Source organism: Odocoileus virginianus, chromosome 25, assembly GCF_023699985.2.
Source record: "Odocoileus virginianus isolate 20LAN1187 ecotype Illinois chromosome 25, Ovbor_1.2, whole genome shotgun sequence".
In the NCBI taxonomy this organism is placed as follows: Eukaryota; Metazoa; Chordata; class Mammalia; order Artiodactyla; family Cervidae; genus Odocoileus; species Odocoileus virginianus.
In genome coordinates this window covers 249047-269315 of record NC_069698.1, presented here as the reverse complement: position 1 = coordinate 269315, position 20269 = coordinate 249047, and the positions used below count along the sequence as shown (strand labels likewise).

Below are 20269 nucleotides of genomic sequence, written 5' to 3'. Positions count from 1 at the left end.
AGAAGGCTACAGAATATACTAATGAAAATGATAATAAGGAAAAAAACTGCTGGTCTTATTAGTGAGTCAGGCTCTGCACAAATGAAATGGGAAACAGTGGGAAAAACAAGATGTTAAAGATAAACAGTAGGATTGTGTGATGGTCAGAGGAAAGGGTGGAAAGTCTAGGTTAACTGGAGGAGGTTTTGCTATCAAGTAGGACTGGAGCTGAACTTTGAAGCAGTGGTGGGATTTGAGTAGACAGATTTTCTTTCTTTCTTTTTACACATTTGTGTCTTACGATGAGACACATGTTTTCTTCTTGTCCCTTTAGATATGGACTCTTGCCTTATTCAAAGTCCGATTAGTGCTTCAAGAAATGGGAGAAGTCTCCCTTTCAGCTCCCATTGTTGTTTCATTGTTTTAAAATAAGCTGGTTCACACAATTACAGCATTGCCAGCAGTAACTTTTCCTTTATGATCGGAGGTCATTATCCTCTTAGCATCAGAAAGCAGTTCTCTCATCTTATAGTAGGAAACCAACATATGGAAAGGTGGAAGGATCAGCCCAGAATCCCACAGTTGTGGGGAGCAAAGTCCAGCCTATTGGGAAACATATGATCAGTGGTCCAACTGGTGGACACCCCAGGGTCATGCTCAGGTCAGGCTTGGCTACATTCTGGAAATGCATGAAGAGCACAGGAGGAGGGAAGGGGATGGATTGAGAGGTGGGTTATCAGACTGTGCAAGACTCTGGGGTGATCATGACCACTCAGCGCCTTACTAAGTGCCTCTGTTAGGAAAGTGGAACTTACAGGGATCCATTTAGCAGCTGACAGATCCAAGGCGCACTCGGATCCGGGGCGCGCTCCGATCAAGTGGCTCTCAGCTGGCTTTCTGAACTCAGTAGGTTGACTTGGAAAGAACAGAGTCAGATAAATGTAAACAGACTCTCCTTTTCCTCTGAAGGCTCCTGTGGAACCTTGGGGCCTCAACTTTCCTGTTCTACCTACACCCTTCCTTTCCTTTCATAGTGGAAGCCCCTGTCACCCAAGGTTGTCTTAAAAACATTAGCATTTGAATTTATTTGTTGTCAACGGTAGATTTTCCTGACCTATCTTTGTTCTTCTCTTGTACCTCTCTCGTGTTCTAACATAAGAATTTATTCACAGACTAAGAGATTATTTATAGCTATTAGTATGAGCATGAAGCAGAAACCACAAAGCCTGCAGAGACTGCATATGCCTCTGTCAACTTTGGCTCGGCATAGCTTTAAGATCAGCATGGGGGAGGGGAGTTTTCTGATTGTATGTGTGACTTAAGGGAGCATTTTAAATTCTCAGGCTGTCTCTAATCAAGAACAGGAATTCTTTAATTTAGGGTTGCATCCCCAAAGGAAATTGTATACAAATTTGTGTGTGTGTGTGTGTGTGTGTGTGTGTGTGTGGTGTCTGAAGGTACATTTTCTGTAAAAAGAGTACACTTCTTTCATTAGAAATCCTGAAATCTATGGAAAACAGATCAGCATGAAATACAGCCGCAGTAGGTATTTCAGAGTACTCCCAAAAGACTCTCTTACTCAAAAATAGTTCCCTATCATAATTCCTTTCAATTTCATTATAACAGTTTTCTTTGTTTAAGCATTTATACTTAATATGTTCCCCAAATAAAGCGTATTTGGGAAAAATAATATTTTTACAGGGTAAGACTCAAACAACTATAACTTACTATGTCATAACTACAAATATTTACTAATCAGCTTCCACAGTAGTCCAATGTCTAAGTGAAAAATCCCTGTGTAAACCCCAGTAATTATGTGTCTGTCTCTAAGGAAGACTGCCAAGTGACCCTGCATCTCCAGACACATCAGCACAAATTTTTTTCTATACACGATAAAGAATTTTGTATCCCTTTGCTCGTTGACAAAATCTGTTCATAATCTGTGATAGATGATGTACATACATTGAATGAAATCCTCCTGCTTATGGGTGATGGAGCTGAGCTTCTTACATGCTCAAGTTCACAGAGCGAGGAAGAGATGAAACTAGGACTCAAATAATTAATCATCTGAATCTAGCGTACACACTCTTTGCCCTAAGCCACATTACGTCTTATACTGTATTCTCCATTACCATGCATGCCTCCTTTTGAAATTGAGTGAATCTCAGCCAAGGGTAAAAGTTAGGATTCCATGTGGAAGAATTTTGCTAAAACTAGGAAGTTAGCAGAGGACACAATATTAATATGTGATTGGCTTAGCTCAAGACCATGGACTGACTGAAGCCTCATCAAACCTGTGTTGACACAGCCAACCTCAAGTCATTGGATTTATCCCAACAGGGCACTTAGCACATTTTAAATAGCAACACTGTTTAACTTTGGTTCACTTGGGGAGCAAAATGGTGATTAAACTCATAATGCATCTACTACTTGTCTCAACAAACTTCTTACTATTTTAACATCCCCCAAATTAGGACAATGGTTATGGGTTAAATAAAATGGGAAGTTGAAAGCACAGGTGTGCATATAGAAATAGTCTAATTTGCTGATTGTTCTTGCTCTCACCCTAAATTGTGGTTTAACATTTCCATGCCATTTTATTAGCACCAAATCTTATGGTTACACCAAGACCCAAAACAAATTTTTGTCTAGTTTATCTATATGATTGTTTAAGAAAGGGGTCTGAAAATTTGTTTTCTCTGAAAAGGGCTCCCAAATAAATATTTTTGGCTTTGAAGGACCCGCAGTGTGTATTACAACATTTCAGCTCTCCAGAGGTTAAGAAGCCACAGGAGTATGTAGATAAATGAGCGGGCTGTGGGCTGCTGACCTTTTATTTACCAAGATAGCGAGTCAGCCAGATTTGGCCTGTGGGCCGTAGTATGCTGACCCTGTTTTAAGGGCTGGGCATAATTCTAGAAACACTAAAAGAAAGAAGGGAAAATAAATAATTGAGGCAGAGGGAGAAGTGCTCGTTAGAGAAGGTTTGTGTCTGTGTGTGAAATTTTTCCAGTGTGACACATAGTTTATACGTAACATATTATATAACACAGATGCAATATAGTAGACCCTTCTATGTAGTATATTGGAAGAGCACCAAAGTGGAAGCCAGGAAATCAGGCTCTAGGTAAAGTTCTGCCCCTCACTTGCAGTGTTGCAGTGAGCTAGTTTATCCTTCCTGGGCCAAAAAAAGATAGTGGGATTAAAGGATCTCCAGTGACCTTTGTAGTCTATCTTTCTCTGATGCTATGATTCTTCCTAAGATTCTAGGGAGAAATACAAAGTTAAAAAATATGGATTAAAATATATATAAAAATCTGGCCTGGAAATTACCAGTTTAACCCGTGTAACCAACCAAGGCACCAGGGTCGATGAGTCAAAGACACTCTGCAAAGGACACTACTACTTATTATTATTTTTTAATATACATTTATTTTTATTGGAGTACAATTGCTTTACAATGTTGTGTCCATTTCTGCTGGACGGCAAAGTGAATCAGCTCTATGTATACGTATATCCCTTCCCTCTTGCGCCCCCTCCCCGCTGCCATCCCAGGCCTCCAGGTCATCACAGAGCATCAGGCTGAGCTCCCTGCGTTCTGCAGCAGGGCCCCACTAGCTGTCTGTTGTACACGTGGTAGTGTGTATGTGTCATTATTACTCTCCCAACTCACTCCACTCTCTCCTTCCCCTCCCCCACAGCAAAGGACACTGCTTAGAGGCCTGGAGTGAGAGGAAAGCCACAGGCACCTACCTGGAAGGTTATGAGCGAGGAGTTGGGGACACAGACATATGTGGAATGAGGTTGCCCCTTTGGGTAACCCAGGGGCTCTTAATATGATGGGTGAAGCTTCCCTGTGACTTTAGAGCACAATCACATGGACATTTTGTAAGAAGAACCTGAACAAAGGAGCAGGGGACCAGGGAGTCCCTCCCACCACTGAGTAGAATGGCCCACATCCAAAGCCACCGAGAACCAAAGATGGTTACTTCCTTCTCAAAGAGTGAGTATTCGGGATAGCTGGGTGATCTTTGGATGCTGGACATCGAGGAGGATTTAGGAGGCTTTGAGGTCTGCAAACCACTTTCTACAGGGGCCTCCATAGAAAGAGCTGTCGTGTGTGTTGGGAGCGGAGAGAGGCTGAAAGTGCTCCGTGCTCCAGACCTGCTTCAACCAAAGTTCCCCACTCACGGGTTTATTTGCTGGTATTAATTGCTGGAAACAGTGACGGACTTTATTTTCTTAGGCTCCAAAATCACTGCAGAGGGTGACTGCAGCTATGAAATTAAAACACTCTTGCTCCCTGGAAGAAAAGCTATGACAAACCTAGACAGCATATTAAAAAGCAGAGACATCACTTTTGCCAACAAAGGTCTGTATAGTCAAAGCTATGGTTTTTCCAGTAGTCATGAATGGATGTGAGAGTTGGGCCATAAAGAAGGCTGAATGCTGAAGAATTGATGCCTTTGAGTTGTGGTGCTGGAGAAGACTCTTCGGAGTCCCTTGGAGTGCAAGGACATCAAACCAGTCGATCCTACAGGAAATAAGTACTGAATATTCATTGGAGGGACTGATGCTGCGGCTGAAGCTCCAATACTTTGGCCACCTGGTACAAAGATCTGACTTATTAGAATAGACACTGATGCTGGGAAAGATTGAAGGCAGTAGGAGAAGGGGACGACAGAGGGTGAGAGGGTTGGATGGCATCACTGACTCAATGGACAAGAGTTTGAGCAAGCTCCGAGACATGGTGAAGAACAGGGAAGCCTGGCGTGCTTCAGTCCTTGGAGTCGCAACGAGTCGAACACGACTGAGCGACGGAGCAACAGCAAATTAAGCGCTGGTCCAGTCGCTTCATCAGAGATGAGAAAACGGAGCCTGAGGAGGGGGCGCGAGTGGGCCTGGCTGCCTCCGGGAGTGAGGGAAGGTTCCGCCGGGCATGAGAAGTTCATACTCGTCCTCTGGGGAGGATGGGTGCTTAGGGGCGGACGGCACGCGAAGGAGTGAGTACTCAGTCTCGGTTCCTCCCAGCGACGCTCTGGGCCTCTCAGCCTGGACGGAAACATTCTCATAAGATTCCTCTGCAGAGATCCCCGACGACCTTTTCCCAAGGACGCTGTGATTGATGAGGGTGTAGCACAGATCCTCCGAGGAGCCCTGGTCACCGTTCTCTTGCTGGGTAAAGGAGAGCCAGAATTAAGACTGGGCCTCTTGTCGTTCTTCTGCTTCCTCTCAACGAGGCTCAGCCTCGGGCAGTCTGTCCTCCATGACCACTTTCCCTTCACCTCTTGTTTATTTTTCCTAAATGGCGGCCCCACCCCAACCACCAGCCCAAGCTGCCAGACTTCCCATGCTACTCAGAGAATTCCGCCTGCTCGGGCATGTCCTCTCTTCCCCGTACCCCAGAGTGACCTCCCTATATGATTCCCGAAGTCTCAAGACCGCGAGGGCAGCCATCCTTGTATAAGAGAACAATCTAGAGACAGCTTAAAATGCTTGGGTTATGATGTCTAACCACCCACTCTAGAGATATTTGCATTATTAAAGGAGAATTCACTCAATTGGAGGTCTCCTTCAGTGAAATCTCAGGAGATAAACAGCAAAACAGCAAGGGACAGGAGAAGGAGCATGGATTTGGAAGCAAGACTTTTGATCCATGCTTCTGCCATCTTGTCAGCAGTCTGGCTTTGAGGGAATATCACTTAATCCTTCTATAAAATGGATAGGAAAACAATAGTACCAATCTTATAGTGTTGTGACAGTTACATGAGATGATGCATGTGAAGCATTCAGCCCACATAAACTGGCATAAACTGCCTGGCATAAACTAAATGCTCAATAAATATAAGTTCCTTTCAATAAACTGTGCAACAGAAGTGGCCGTAGCTCCTGCTCCCAGACTGCGTATGTCCCTGGACCCACAAGCTCCGGCATCCAAAGGATTCAGTATTACGGTCACGAGGGGTCTTGGAGGTCTTCTCCTGCTACCTGAAGTCTGCATTTCTACTGTCATCTCAGAAAAAGTCTCAGAGATGTTTGCATTACCTGAATGGGAGCAGATGATGTTTCTTCATCTGGAGAAAGAAAATACACTTAATGAATTTCAGGTCATGGGAAGATTTCTGGGAGGGGGGGAGAGGGGCACTGAAAGATAAGCAACCAGAAAATCAAGGAACAGCTAGGGTTCCTTCCTGGGCTATCCTGATCTTCAACACATCCCTGGTCATCTAAACAAGAAACAGTCAAATGTGCTGAGAGGCCAAGTAGAAGGAAAGACATTCAGTGGGTCTTGGACAGGATGTCACACTTCCCTCCTTTCTCACTCCTTTTCTTCTCTGTCCCTCCTTAGCCAGAATTCATTGCATGCCTGGTGGTGGTGATTTAGTCACTCAGTTGTGTCTGACTCTTGTGACCCTATGAACTGTAGCCTGCCAGGCTTCTCTGCCCTTGGAATTTCCCAGGCAGGAATACAGGAGTGGGTTGCCATTTCCTTCTCCAGGGGATCTTCCCAACCCATGGATCGAACCCGGGTCTCCTGCAGGCAGATTCTTTACCGACTGAGCCACCAGGGCATGCCTACTGCGTACCAAGAATTAGGGAGAAAAAGAAGAATCAGAGATAGACCCTGTCCTCAAGTCACTCATAGGCTAGCCACAAGGCAGAGGAAGGCTGTTTCTACTGTAGGTGATGGGATGACGGCGGAGTAGAAGCTGGTGCTCAAGAATAGTTCTACAGAAAAGGAAACTCTCAGACTGAACCATTTTTGAGACCGGTGACAGAAACAAACAAAAGCAGGCCAATTGCTAAAATGTCAACGTACTTAAAACCAGCAGGTTCTGGCCACTCAGCAAAGAGGGAAATACACCAGCTCAATAAGCAAACAAGAGCATTCAATGGAAGCCTCAAGACATCACCCTACCCTGAAGATAGGTGTGCCCATTTTAAAAAATGAGGATTGTTGAAGGAAATTCTGAAAAAAAATCAAGCATACTAACATTCACGTTTTAGGGATCCCTGAAGGAGAAGAGTGAGAGAAAGAGGCAGGAAATATATTTAAAGAAATAATGGCTGAAAACTTCCCTAATCTGGAGAGGGAAACAGGCATCCTGGTCCAGGAAGCAACAAGATGGAACCCAAAGTGATCCAAACCAAGACATATCATAATTAAAATGACAAAGTTAAAGAGAGAATTTTAAGGCAGCTAGAAAAAAACAGGAAGTCGCATCAAGGGAGCTCCTATAAGACTATCAGCTGGTTTTTTAGCAGAAACTTTCCAGGGGAGTGGCATGATATATTTAAACTGCTGAAAGAAAAAACCTTACAACCCAAGAAAACTCTACCCAGCAAGGTTATTATTCAGAATTGAAGGAAAGATAAAATTTCCCAGACAAGCAAAAAGTAAAGAGTTTATCACCACTAGATTGACCTTATAGGAAATATTTAAGGATCTTCTTTAAGCAAAGATTATAACTCAAGATGATATACAAAAGAAAATATCTCACTGGTAAAGGCAAATATATAGCAAAGCCATTGTATCAGTCACTTAAAAAGCTAGTAAGAAGCTTAAAAGACCAAAGTAGTAAAATCAACTACAGTAAGAGATTAAGGGATACACAGAATAAAAATGTAAAATATGAACAAAAAATAAACGTAGGTGTGGAATGGTGAAAATATAGTGCTTTTAGAATGCTTTCAAACTTAAGTGACAATCAGCTTAAAACTAATTGGAGAGATGGATAAATTCCTAGAAACATCCAACCTTCCAAGACTGATTCAGAAAGAAATAGAAAATATGAACAGACAAATTACTAGTAAAGAAATTGAATCAATAAAAAAACAAAAGCAAAAACTCCCAACAAACAAAAGCCTATGACCAGATGGCCTCACAAGTGAATTTTATCAAACATTTAAAGAAGAGTTAATACCTAGCCTTCTCAAATTAGTCCAAACTATTGAAGATGAAGGAATGTTTCCACATGCATTTTACAAGGTCTGCATTACGCTGATCCATAAACCAGACAATGATACCACAGGAAAAAAATATATAGGCCAATTTCCCTGATGAATATAGATATAAAAATCCTCAACAAAATATTAAGAAACTAAAATTCAGTAATACATTGAAAAAATCATATACCATGGTCAAGTGGAATTTATTCCAGTGGATAATTCCAAGTGGAATTATTCCATGGATAATTCAATATACACAAATCAATGTGGTATACCACATAAACAAAATGAAAAATAAAAATCATATGATCACCTCAACAGTTACAAACAAAGCATTTGACAAAATTTAACATCCATTTATGATAAAAACTCTCAGTAAACTGATTATAGAGGGAACATACCTCAGTATAATAATGGCGATATATGTCAAGCCCAGAGCTAACACCATGCTCAATGATGAGAAGCTGAAGTCTTTTCCCTTAAGATCAGAAACAATACAAGTATGCCCAACACTTACCACTTTTGTTCAACATAATACTGGAAGTTTAGCCCCAGCATCCCGAAAAGAAAAACAGATAAAGGGCATGCAAATTAGAAGAGAAAAAATAAAACTATCATTCTTTGGAGATGATATAATATATAGAAAACCCTAAAGATTCTACCAGAAAACTGTTAGAACGGATAAATTCATTACGTTGCAAGGATACAAAATTAGCACACAGAAATCTGTTGCATTTCTATACATTAATAGCAAACTATCAGAAATTAAGAAAACAATCTTGGTTACAATTGTATCAAGAAGAATAAAATACCTAGGAATAAATCTAACCCAGGAGGTAAAAGATTTGTATTCTGAAAGCTATTAAGACATGGATAAAAGAAATTGAAGATGACACATAAAAAATGGAAAGATATACTGTTCTCATGAATTGGAAGAACTAATATTGTTTTTCACAGAACTAGAATAAATGATCCTAAATTTTGTATGAAACCACAAAAGATGCAGGATAGCCAAGCAGTCTTGAGGAAGAAAAACAAAGCTGGAGGTGTCGCGGTCAGTGATTTCAAACTAGACTATATTATTATACTACGTTACTGCTAGTTTTCTAGTGGCTCAGTGGTAAAGAATTTGCCTGTCATGCAGGAGACTGCCTGAAATGCAGGAGATGCAGGTTTGATCCCTGGGTTGTGAAGATCCCCTGGAGAAGGCAATGACAACCAACTCCAGAATTCTTGCCTGGGAGGCCCTATGGACAGAGGAGCCGGGCAGACTACAGTCCATGTGGTCACAAGAATTGAACAGTACCTAGCAACTAAACCACTACCAACATGCTACTGAAATAGTAGTACTATGGTACTACTATTAACATGATACTACCATTCTGGCTAGTATTAAAAAGACAACAAATAACACTGTTGTCAAGGATGTGGAGAAATGGGAATCTTTTTGCACGGTTGGTGGGATTGTAAATTGCTGCAGCGTCTATGGAAAACAGTATGGAGTTTCCTCAAAAAATTAAATATGCAACTATCATACTATCCAGAAATTCCACTTCTGAGTACTGATACAAAGAAAACAAAAGTGCTAATTTGAGAAGATATATGCACCCCAAAGTTCTTTGCAGCATTATTTACAAAAGCCAAGATAGGGAAGGAACCTAAGTATTCCTCGATAGATGAATGGATGAAGAAGATGTGGTATATGTATATGCAAGGAAATATATATGTGGTATATGTATATGCAAGGAAGATGTGGTATGTGCATATGCAAGGAAATATTACTCAGCCATAAAAAGAATGGAATTTTGCCATTTTCAACAACATGGATGAATCTAGATGGCATTGTGCTGAGTGAAGTCAAAGAGAAAAAAATATCATGATTTCGTCCATATGTAGATCTAGAAATAAGAACAAATGAACAAACACAACAAGACAGAAATAGAGTCAGAGACACAGAGAACAAACTGGTGGTTACCAGAGGGAAGGGGGTGGGGGTACGAGCTGGTAGGTGACAGAACTTAAAAGGTACAAACACCCAATTACAAATAAGGCATGAGGCCATACCGTGCAGTATAGGGAATACTGTGAATAGGACTCTAACTTATAATTCTGTATGGTGACAGAGAGTAACTAGATCATCTTGACGTGTAAAATTAAATGCACCTGAAACTAATGTTGTAAGTCAACAACTTCAATAGAATTTTTTTAAAAGTGTCTGTGAATTTCAGCATTAGAGGTCTTATTTCTACTATTAGAGGTCTAGTCCTGTTTCTGTTTTGCTTTGATTGAGACTGGGGTTTCCTGACACCCACAACTCCCCTGGGTGAAGTGGCTAGAGGTGGGAGGGCTGTACTATTTTTTTACACACTTACAGGGCTCATTTTTAAAATGAGTTCAGGGTGAAGGAACCAGGCTCTCCTCTTTAAACCCAGGAAGGCAAAAGCAAAACTCATTTCCTTTTGTTCTTTGGAAACACTGTGGCCTTGTCCTCCTGCCCCCGATCTCCCAGTTAGATGTGGCACTATTCACCACCCTCTCCTCTGAATGCTTCTGTTTCCTTCATTTCAACCCTGCTTCCATCACCACTGGCCTCCTAGGTGGTCTTCCAGCATCCATTTTTGCCACTCTCTACTATTATCTGTTCTCTGAACAGCAAACTGGGTGATGTCTTTGATGCAAATACGATCATACTTGGCCCTTGTTTAAAGCCTTTCAGTGCCTCCTGTAACTCTCAAGATGAAAAGATCCTAACAAGAAGCTTGGTCCCAAGGTCCCACTCCTGTGCGTGCTCTGTGCCCACGCTGGCCTCCTTGCAGTTTCTTCCAGGTGCCTTGTGCCCACACCTTTGGCTTTTATTGTTTCCATTTAACTCCTTCAGCCTGCAGACCTCAGGAGATACGAGAAGGCTATGGAGTTCAGTAGTCAATTCTTCCCTCAGTGAGCTCCTGGTTTAGTGGAGATAGAGACATGCAATGGGACGAACAGCAGCAAATGTGTAAGTATCATACTAGATGTAACCCGAGGTGCTTTGGGTGCAGAGGGAAGAAGAAAAGCTAAGTCTGTCAAAAGTAAAAATGATGTGAAAGCAATGACTTACTTTGCTTTCGGGAGTCTTGTCGTGCTTCAGAAATGTGTATTTTTTTCCTGTAAAAGAAAAAGAAAGTAAATTGGTTGTTTTATTATTCAGAAACTCTCAAAGAGAGTTATACTCAACTATAAAAACTCACGTTTAACTCATTTGTTAAAGTTATAAGGCTTTTATAATGCTTCCTTCAGCCAGAGAAACAAGAAGATAGGAAAAAAGGAAAACTGGAAACAAGACTGAGTAGAAACCTATTCTTTTGTGTTTCTCTCTCTCCCTCTGTCACCTCCCTTCTCCCTTTTCTGAGGCTGGTATGGAATTGACTTATAAGCAGACAACTGTGGTGATGATGTAGGTAACATTTTTGGAGTTTTCTTTCCTGACAAAATGCCAATTTCTTTTATATTAAGGAGCCATTGTTATATACAATCTCAACCTCAGTCTCAGTATGTGATATCTAAACAAACAATCAAGCCAGCAAGCCAACACCTCCCACAAAAGCCCTCAGGAAAACACAGTGTGAATATCATGGCCGCCAGTTATCATCTCAGGGACACGGGCAATGTCTGCCCTAAGGAGAATGGCCATATGTCCTGGTTTGCACAGAGAGTTTACTTATGTCATCATCAATCACTTGGTGACCCTTAACTATTTTTAGCCTCCTTTCATTTGCAGAAGTTTTCTGGTTTGGACAATGAATTATACATCATCCTGGCTATGCCTTCTCTGTGCCTCTGTCCCAGGAGCTTGCTGGGATGTGCAGTGTGATTCAGGGGCCTTTCTCTACTTCCGTAGCCAGTTTCATCCTTGCTTCTGAGACTTTCCCATTTGAAGGATGTGTGACCACCCATAAGACTATTGTTCCTGTTTCTCACCAAACTTGAAGTGTGGTTTTCTCTGACTGATGCTAGTGCCTGCTTCCACCTTGGCCACAGCCAGTGGGAAATTCACAGGTAACTTACAGCAAACACCACACTGAATCTACACTTACAGGAAAACAACCCCTGAAAAGAGTTCTCCACTCACCATGGAAGGCAGAAACACCCTTCAGCGATGTGGCAGTCCGAGCATCTAAAATACCCAAGAAATGATACACATCACAGGTTTAGTTTCTGCAACTTTGTTATGGTGACTCCCTTCCCTTTGTCATTTCTGTGGAAGACCTTTTTTTTTCCCCTCCCCCAAGAGAATATTCATTCTAGGTGAATTGGACACATCTATCACTCCAGAATGCTTTCATCCTCCCAGGACACTAACTGGACCTTTGGAAATATGACCTTTATCAACTCCTAATCAGAGAAGGAACTTGCTGCTTGTGTTCCTAGCAAACGCTTGCTCATCCCCAGTTCCAGTAATATATGTCGCCTCTTGTGAGGAAGGACACACAGTTATCCCCAGGAAATCTAAGTAAAATTGTGTGGACAATTTAGAAATTTCTTTTATGCATGGATTAGACAATATTTACATAGGAGCCTACTGCACTCTGAACTTCTCCTATTTATACTCTATTATATTAATATTTAATATATTTATTAATTTTAAGACTTTATTTTCTTGGGCTCCAAAATCACTGCAGATGGTACCTGCAGCCATGAAATTAAAACACACTTGCTCCTTGGAAGAAAAGCTATGACCAACCTAAACAGCATATTAAAAAGCAGAGACATTACTTTGCCAACAAAGGTCCGTCTAGTCAAAGCTATGGTTTTTCCAGTTGTCACGTTTGGATGTGAGAGTTGGACTATAAGGAAAGCTGAGCACTGAAGAATTGATGCTTTTGAACTGTGGCATTGGAGAAGACTCTTGAGACTCCCTTGGACTGCAAGGAGATCCAACCAGTCTGTCCTAAAGAACATCAGCCCTGAAAATTCATTGGAAGGACTGACGCTGAAGCTGAAACTCCAATAGTTTGGCCACCTGATGTGAAGAACTGACTCATTGGAAAAGACCGTGATGCTGGAAAAGATTGAAAGCAGGAGGAGAAGGGGACAACAGAGGATGAGATGGTTGGATGGCATCACTGACTCGATGGACATGAGTTTGAGCAAGCTCTGGGAGTTGGTGATGGACAGGGAAGCATGGCATGCTGCAGTCCATGAGGTTGCAAAGAGTCAGACACGACTGAGTGACTGAACTACTATATTAATATTTGTCTGCTCACTGGTCTATATCTTTTACTAGAACACGAGTTTCACAAGGGCAGGGACCAAATCTGTCTGTTCATCATGGTACAGATCACCAGCATATGCTACAGTGTCTGGCACATAGTAAATGTATTTTCAAAAAGTGTCTGATAAATGAAGGAGTAGCTAAGAGCAGAGCAACTCTAACTGGCTCAGACCATCAGGTCTGCCTTCCTGACCCCAAGGTAGCTGTATAAGGGCTTCCCTGGCGGCTCAGTCGCGAAGAATCCTCCTGCCTGTGCAGGAGACTGGGGTTCAGTCCCTGGGCTGGGAAGACCCCCTGGTGAAGGAAATGACAATACTTCAGTATTCTTGCCTAGAATGCAAAAATCTATTGCACTAAGTGTAAGGGTCAAATGAAGTTAAATATGGACAAAAGCTATTTTTAAACTGGTTATTTCCCCCAGTCAACTTTTCTGCAGTGTATTTTTACATTTCAGTTTGGAGTTTTGGTCTAGGGTAGGTTCAGACAACCTCCTCTGAAACCAGATGAATCTCTACAATGTGGCCTGGTGGTGATTTAGTCACTAAGTCATGTCCGACTCTTGCAATGCCATGAACTATAGCCTGCCAGATTCCTCTGTTCACGGAATTCCCCAGGCAAGAATACTGTGTGGGTTGCTATTTCCTTCTCCAGGGGATCTTCCTGAGCCAGGGATCAAACCTGGTTTTCTTGCATTGCAGGTGAATTCTTTACCAAATGAGCCACGTGGGAAGTCAATGTGGGCTGCATGCTAGCACTTCCAGGTTCCTTTCTCTTAACACAAAGCTTCCCTGGCCTCCGAAATCTGCCCAGTCTCTCCCATGGCCCTGCTTGTCTGTTTCATCATTTGGACTGATTACTTTCACATACGTCCAGTGATACACACCAAATATATGAGCCTTTGTTTGTACTGAAGAAAAACACCCTTTTTATGGGGGGTGCCTATGTAGGCTTTGACTGTGCAGGGGCTTTTTCAAAAGCTTCTCCTGAAACCATGGGAAAAGTGCAGATAACTCTTCAAGCCACAGAACAACTGGCTCTACTGCACTTTGGGATTCTTGGATTCAGGGACACTCATTTCATATTTTAGTGTTTCCCTGACACTCAAAAGTCCTGGTTGGGGGACTTCCCTGGTGGTCCAGTGGCTAAGACTCTGCTCCCAACACAGGGGGCCCGGGTTCAATCTTTGATCAGGGAACTAGATCCCACAAGCCACAACTAATAGTTTGCATACCGCAACTAAGACTTGATGAAGCCAAATAAATAAAATTAAGGGGAAAAAAAGACCTGACCAGAAGGGGCTGATGAGGAAGGCTGCATTTAAGAGCATCATGGTAATCACAGGTGTCTCTCTCCCCAAAACTTTCAACAACTGTAGCCTTGTGGGGAATGTGGTTACCTCAGAAATAGAAACTCAGAGCTTAAAGTGAAATGGCCAGAATGGGGCTGGAGAAGAAAGGGACATGAGATTAACAGACAAAGAGACAATAGGAAATAAGGGTCTTCTTTCCAGTTCTATGGGCTATACTAGGTTCCCAGCAAAATGGCATGTCTCCCGTCCAAAGGTTCAGAGTATTTTTGTCTTTTGTCTTGTCTTTGCATTTACTATTGTTACAACTGCTGTTGGGTTGAAGCAGGGTCTTCCATTCTGGGGTGTGTGCAGCCCAGGACCCAACAAACTTCATTCCTCACAGGTGAAGCCTGGGAGAATTGGTGTTGGATTCGGTCTCACCTGGATAGTCTCAGTCTGGGGCCTTGACTTCTCAGATTCCAGGGTGTTTCTTGAATGTTCTGCTGCCACCTAAAACTCAGCATATCAAGAATGAGCTAAGTCTTTGCTCTCCAGCTTCCCACCTTGCTTGATCATTTTTCCAGCCTTCCTCACTTCTGCTATTTGTGGGTGAAACCCCAGCATTGCCTTGGCTTCCTCTTGCTGCCCTTCCATTTGTGAATATGCCCTTCTAAAGAACACACCCCAGTCTGTCCTCGACTTGACCTCTTCTCCATTGCCACTGTAGCAGGCCCCCCACTTTTCTCCAACAACTGCTGTACACAGCCAGGCCCCAATCCTTTTCCCCCAAACCCAGGCCTCCTTGTGACCACGAGAATGCCAGTGCACCCAGAGGCCTGTCTGCTCAGCTCGGTTTCGGGGACCCTGCTCTCAGGACTGGAAGGGCTCAGGCCTTGTCTCACGTACACTGCAGTTTTCACAGAAAGTAACAAGGCAGAGAGCACAGGATACAAGAGAAGGAGAGAATGAAATAAAGGAAATAAATTGACTCAAAGTTTGGGTTGGGTTTCTGTGTAACTGTCCTTTTACTTGTGGGGTATAGAGAAAAGCAAACTAAAAGCTAAGCATGATTCACCATGTGCTCACTGTGTACATGGGCACACGGGCTGTAGATGCACTTGTTTTACATGTATGGGCACACGGGCTGTAGATGTGACTTGTTTCACATGTATGGGCACACGGGCTGTAGATGCGACTTGTTTTACATGTATGGGCACACGGACTGGAAATGCGACTTGTTTTACATGTATGGGCACACGGGCTGTAGATGCGGCTTGTTTTACATGTACATTACTTACTATGCACGCTACTTATTAAGTGTAAGTAGCTTACGCATTTTTTATGTTATACTTCATTTAATCCCAGAATAAACCCATGAGGTAGACATTGTGAGTCTATGTCTTGTCCATGAAGAAACTGAGATGAAAAAGCTTATGCAAACTTGTCTGAGGACAGGTAAATAAGAGTAAGGGGGAAAACTGAGTTTGCTCTTGGCAGACTCGTCCTCTGAGACTCTGAGCTCCTTTCATGAAGGGAATCGGTGCCATTCTGCCTAATGAGGGGGAATTTCCTGGATTTTTGTAACAATTTTGATCTGGAGAGACAAGGTGGAGTGTGTTGATTGGATGATAACCAGGTGTTAAGGGTGAAGTTGAAAATCAGATCCAAGTAAATATGAGACCTTTGAGTATATTAAGGAAGATATTTTCAATCAGTATAGAAATGAAGATTCTGGGCCGAGTAATTAGGTGGAAAAATACGTATTTCTATCTGACATCATATAATGAGTGTATGATGCTAAAATGTAAAGCAATAAAACCATGAAAATTATACTGTGGATCTGTCTTATCTTGGGATGAGGAAATAATTTTAAGCATAAATTGGTAGAAAGCAAAAAGCTTTCTAGATTTAATGCAATTATGTTTAAACATGTAAGAATAACAAAAATGCTGTATGACACAAGACACATGGACTGGAAAAATAATTTTTGTAATATTTATGATAAAGGGCTAATTTCTTCAAGTAAAAATATCTTTTACAATCAATAAAAGAAAGTACACCAAAATCCAAAACAAAAATTGGCAAAAGGAGTATTAGCCCTTCATAGATGAAGAAATACAAATCTCTGATAAATAAAGACAGTAAAATTAAGATAGCACTTCTAATGTTATAAGTAGTTTTGTGATTTTCCAGTTTACTTTCTTGTTTATATTTTATTCTCCAATTTCTTTTACAGCAAACATGTATTAATGTCACGTTTCTTCACCCTCTCACCAAAGTTCTAAAAAACAAAATTATAGATGTAACATCAGTCTTAACTTTCTGTCCATCATATCTGCATTTTGTTTTATTTTTCTTTTCAAGACATTTATTTAGGTTTCCAAGCATTCATTCAGCATTTATTGAGTGCCTACTCTATGTCAGAAACAATGTTAGAAAACACAAATTCAAAGATGAATAAGAAACAGTCTCTACTTTTGAGGACCTCACGTCTAGACATAAAAATAGGGATTTATAATCTGATAGAAGAATGCAAGAGTTTCAGATTCACAAAGGGCTGGGAGTATCTGGAGAGAAGTCCTAGACAACACTGAGCCTCATGGAGGGCCAGAGACATTCCATGGCCTTGCCAAGACTCCTTTTGTCAGGTAGCTTTTTGGATCCTATGTTCAAGATCTCAGTAGCATGAACTGAGCTCTGGGACACCAAACGTAATCCTGTAAAGACCACCTTGCACCGTCCCAGCTAACTGATTTTCACCATCTCACTTTTTAGTGGACGGACTCCTTTGTTTAGAGTGATACTAATTTTTACAGTATAAAAAAAAGAAAGCGAAGTCGCTCAGTCGTGTCCGACTCTTTGCGACCCCATGGACTGTAGCCTACCAGGTTCCTCAGTCCATGGAATTTTCTAAGCAAGAGTAATGGAGTGGGTTGCTATTTCCCTCTCCAAGGGATCTTCCCAACCCAGGGACTGAACCCAGGTCACCAGCATTGCAAGCAGACAATTCTACTGCTTGAGCCACCAAGGAAGCCATTTTTACAGTGGCTGCTGCTAATGAAGGTGATGGTCAAACTAACTAGTATCTTTTAATTACTGAACCTGACTGTGTACCATGGGTTTGAGCAAGCTCTGGAAGTTGGTGATGGACAGAGAAACTTGATGCACTGCAGTCCACGGGGTTGCAAGGACCTGGATGCGACTGAGCGAGTGAACTAAACTGATCTGACGTACCAGGTATCATGCTAGCATCACACACACTAGACTCCTCCAAAGTAAGTATTGTGCTACTAATTCCACTTAAAATAATGAAACTAAGGTTTAGAAAAAAGTTAAGCCAAGTTCCCTACCAATTTCAATGTCCTCCACTTACCCATTGCAAGGATTGTATACCAGCTAAGGTCTTACGCTATCAGTCAAGTTCTGAAGTGAAGAGAAGTGAAAGTCGCTCAGTCGTGTCTGACTCTTTGCAACCCCATGGACTGTAGTCTCCCAGGCTCCTCAGTCAATGGCATTCTCCAGGCAAGAATACTGGAGTGGGTAGCTGTTCCCTTTTCCAGGAGGCCTTCCCAGCCCAGAGATCAAACCCCGGTCTCCCACACTGCAGGCGGGTCTACCATCTGAACCACCTGGGAAGCCAAGCCCACTGGTGTGGGCGGCCAGGTCTCCAGCACTGCAGGCAAATTCTTCACCGTTCGAACCACCAGAGAAGCCCACGAAACTGGAGTGGGCAGCCTATCGCTTCTCCAGAGGATTTTCCTGACCCAGGAATCAAGCTGGGGTCTCCTTCATTGCAGGCAGATTCTTTACCAGCCGAGCTACCAGGGCAGTGATGTTTTTATGCTCTTTGTGGGGGCATTAAGAGCTCAAAAGAGTATCCCCTTCCTGCCCCAGAAAGTTGCTCCGTCTCTTAGAGAAGCCTGCACAGAACTTCCTTGATTAAGTCTTGCCTTTCAGCGGTCCTGCACCCGTGGTTACCATGATTCTGGGAAGAAGGCCGCCGATAAGGAACTGAGCATGGTCACCAGCATGCAGCAGGCACGTCATGCTTGTCAGTCCCTTACCTGGCTGCCTTCTCCCAGCCAGCAAACCTCTTCTCCTTCCGGCCCTGTTGCCCTGACCGTCTCTCCTGCTCCCCCTCAGGGAGTTTGGACTCACCTGTTTTCTCTTGGCAGCAAGTTCCCCATCCTCTCAGTCCTCTCGGGGCGTCACCTCGGCCTGCCCAGCAGGCAGGCTGCTCCTGACTTAGAGGCTGCGTTGCTCTGGCCACCAGGGCAGTGTGCCCTCTGCGGAGGGGAGGAGGAGCCCCGGGGGGAGGAGATTCAGACGTGCACACAGGCACAGCTTCCTAAAATGTCAGAGGCTGAATGAACCAGGCTATGCTTTTTAACCAGAAGCTGTTAGTCACTGAGGGTTTTGAACGAATGGGGAAGCCCCATCTGCAATTGTAAACAAGTCATAGGGGCTTTTCACTTCAGACACCTAAACGTATTAGATCACTTTGTAGTCCTAGAAACATCAGAAGGGGAACTTTGTTTTAAAACAAAAAAGCTTAAAAATCAAGCCATAGACCAGTAGAAAATATTAGCAAAACATACATCTGATAAAAATATTTTTATCCAAATCATGCAAAGAACTCTCAAGACTCACTAGGAATAGAACAAACATCAAATAAGATGGGCAAGATGGGCAAAGTATTTGAAAAGATATTCATCAAAGAAAATATACAAATGGCAAACAGATTCATGAAAAGATGTTGAACATCATAGTCATTGCGGGTGTAATGATGTAAACCAAAACCACAAAGCATTACTTTTGCACACCCATTAGAGTAGCTAACATTTGAAAATGAAAACAAAAACTGATAATACTAAGTCCTGACAAGGAAATCAGAACATCTGAAAGTCTCATGTATTGCTGGTGGGAATGCAAAATGTTTCAACCTCTTTGGAAAACAGTATGGCATATCCCTACCATACAACCCAGCTCCTAGGCATTAACCCAAATGAAATAAGAAACCAAGAACTCTAAGAACTTGTATGCATATGTTTATAGCTTCTTTAATCATAATTACCAAATAAAACCCAAAGCCTTTGACTGTGTGGATCACAATAAACTGGAAAATTCTGAAAGAGATGGGAATACCAGACCACCTGACCTGCCTCTTGAGAAACCTGTATGCAGGTCAGGAAGCAACAGTTAGAACTGGACATGGAACAACAGACTGGTTCCAAATAGGAAAAGGAGTGCATCAAGGCTGTGTATTGTCACCCTGCTTATTTAACTTATATACAGAGTACATCATGAGAAATGCTGGGCTGGAGGAAGTACAAGCTGGAATCAAGATTGCCGGGAGAAGTATCAATAACCTCAGATATGCAGATGACACCACTCTTATGGCAGAAAGTGAAGAAGAACTAAAGAGCCTCTTGATGAAAGTGAAAGAGGAGAGTGAAAAAGTTAGCTTAAAGCTCAACATTCAGAAAACTAAGATCATGGCATCTGGTCCCATCACTTCATGACAAATAGATGGGGAAACAGTGAAAACAGTAGCTGAATTTATTTTTCTGGGCTCCCAAATCCCTGCAGATGGTGACTGCAGCCATGAAATTAAAAGACGTTTACTCCTTGGAAGGAAAGTTATGATGAACCTAGATAGCATATTAAAAAGCAGAGACATTACTTTGTCCACAAAGGTCCATCTAGTCAAGGCTATGGTTTTTCCAGTGGTCATGTATGGATGTGAGACTTGGACTATAAAGAAAGCTGAGCACCAAAGAATTGATGCTTTTGAACTGTGG

General features: G+C 42.3%; 1 protein-coding gene across 2 annotated transcripts; it reads right to left on the bottom strand.

The window, feature by feature from the left end:
• Window positions 1-3370: 3370 nt before the first annotated feature.
• On the bottom strand, window positions 3371-18817 carry GCSAM (germinal center associated signaling and motility). Of its 2 annotated transcripts, XM_020898764.2 has the most exons (6): window positions 18627-18817; window positions 14910-14978; window positions 12038-12082; window positions 11027-11073; window positions 6025-6053; window positions 3371-5154 (listed from the first exon to the last, which is right to left on the bottom strand). In XM_020898764.2, exons 1-6 carry the CDS (start codon window positions 18653-18655, stop codon window positions 4837-4839), a joined length of 537 nt encoding a protein of 178 aa, XP_020754423.2. In that variant the 5' UTR covers window positions 18656-18817; the 3' UTR covers window positions 3371-4836. The 2 variants fall into 2 exon arrangements, with proteins under 2 accessions (XP_020754423.2, XP_070311001.1); XM_070454900.1 differs by lacking the exon at window positions 14910-14978.
• Window positions 18818-20269: the final 1452 nt, after the last annotated feature.

Coding starts and splice junctions, on each gene's coding strand:
- GCSAM (XM_020898764.2), bottom strand. CDS start 18,655: ATGGGGAACTTGCTGCCAAGAGAAAACAG. Junction 12,083..14,909: donor CCCAGACTGAGACTATCCAG/GTGAGACCGAAT, acceptor TGGGTATTTTAG/ATGCTCGGACTGCCACATCG. Junction 5,155..6,024: donor CATCATCTGCTCCCATTCAG/GTAATGCAAACA, acceptor TCCTTTACCCAG/CAAGAGAACGGTGACCAGGG.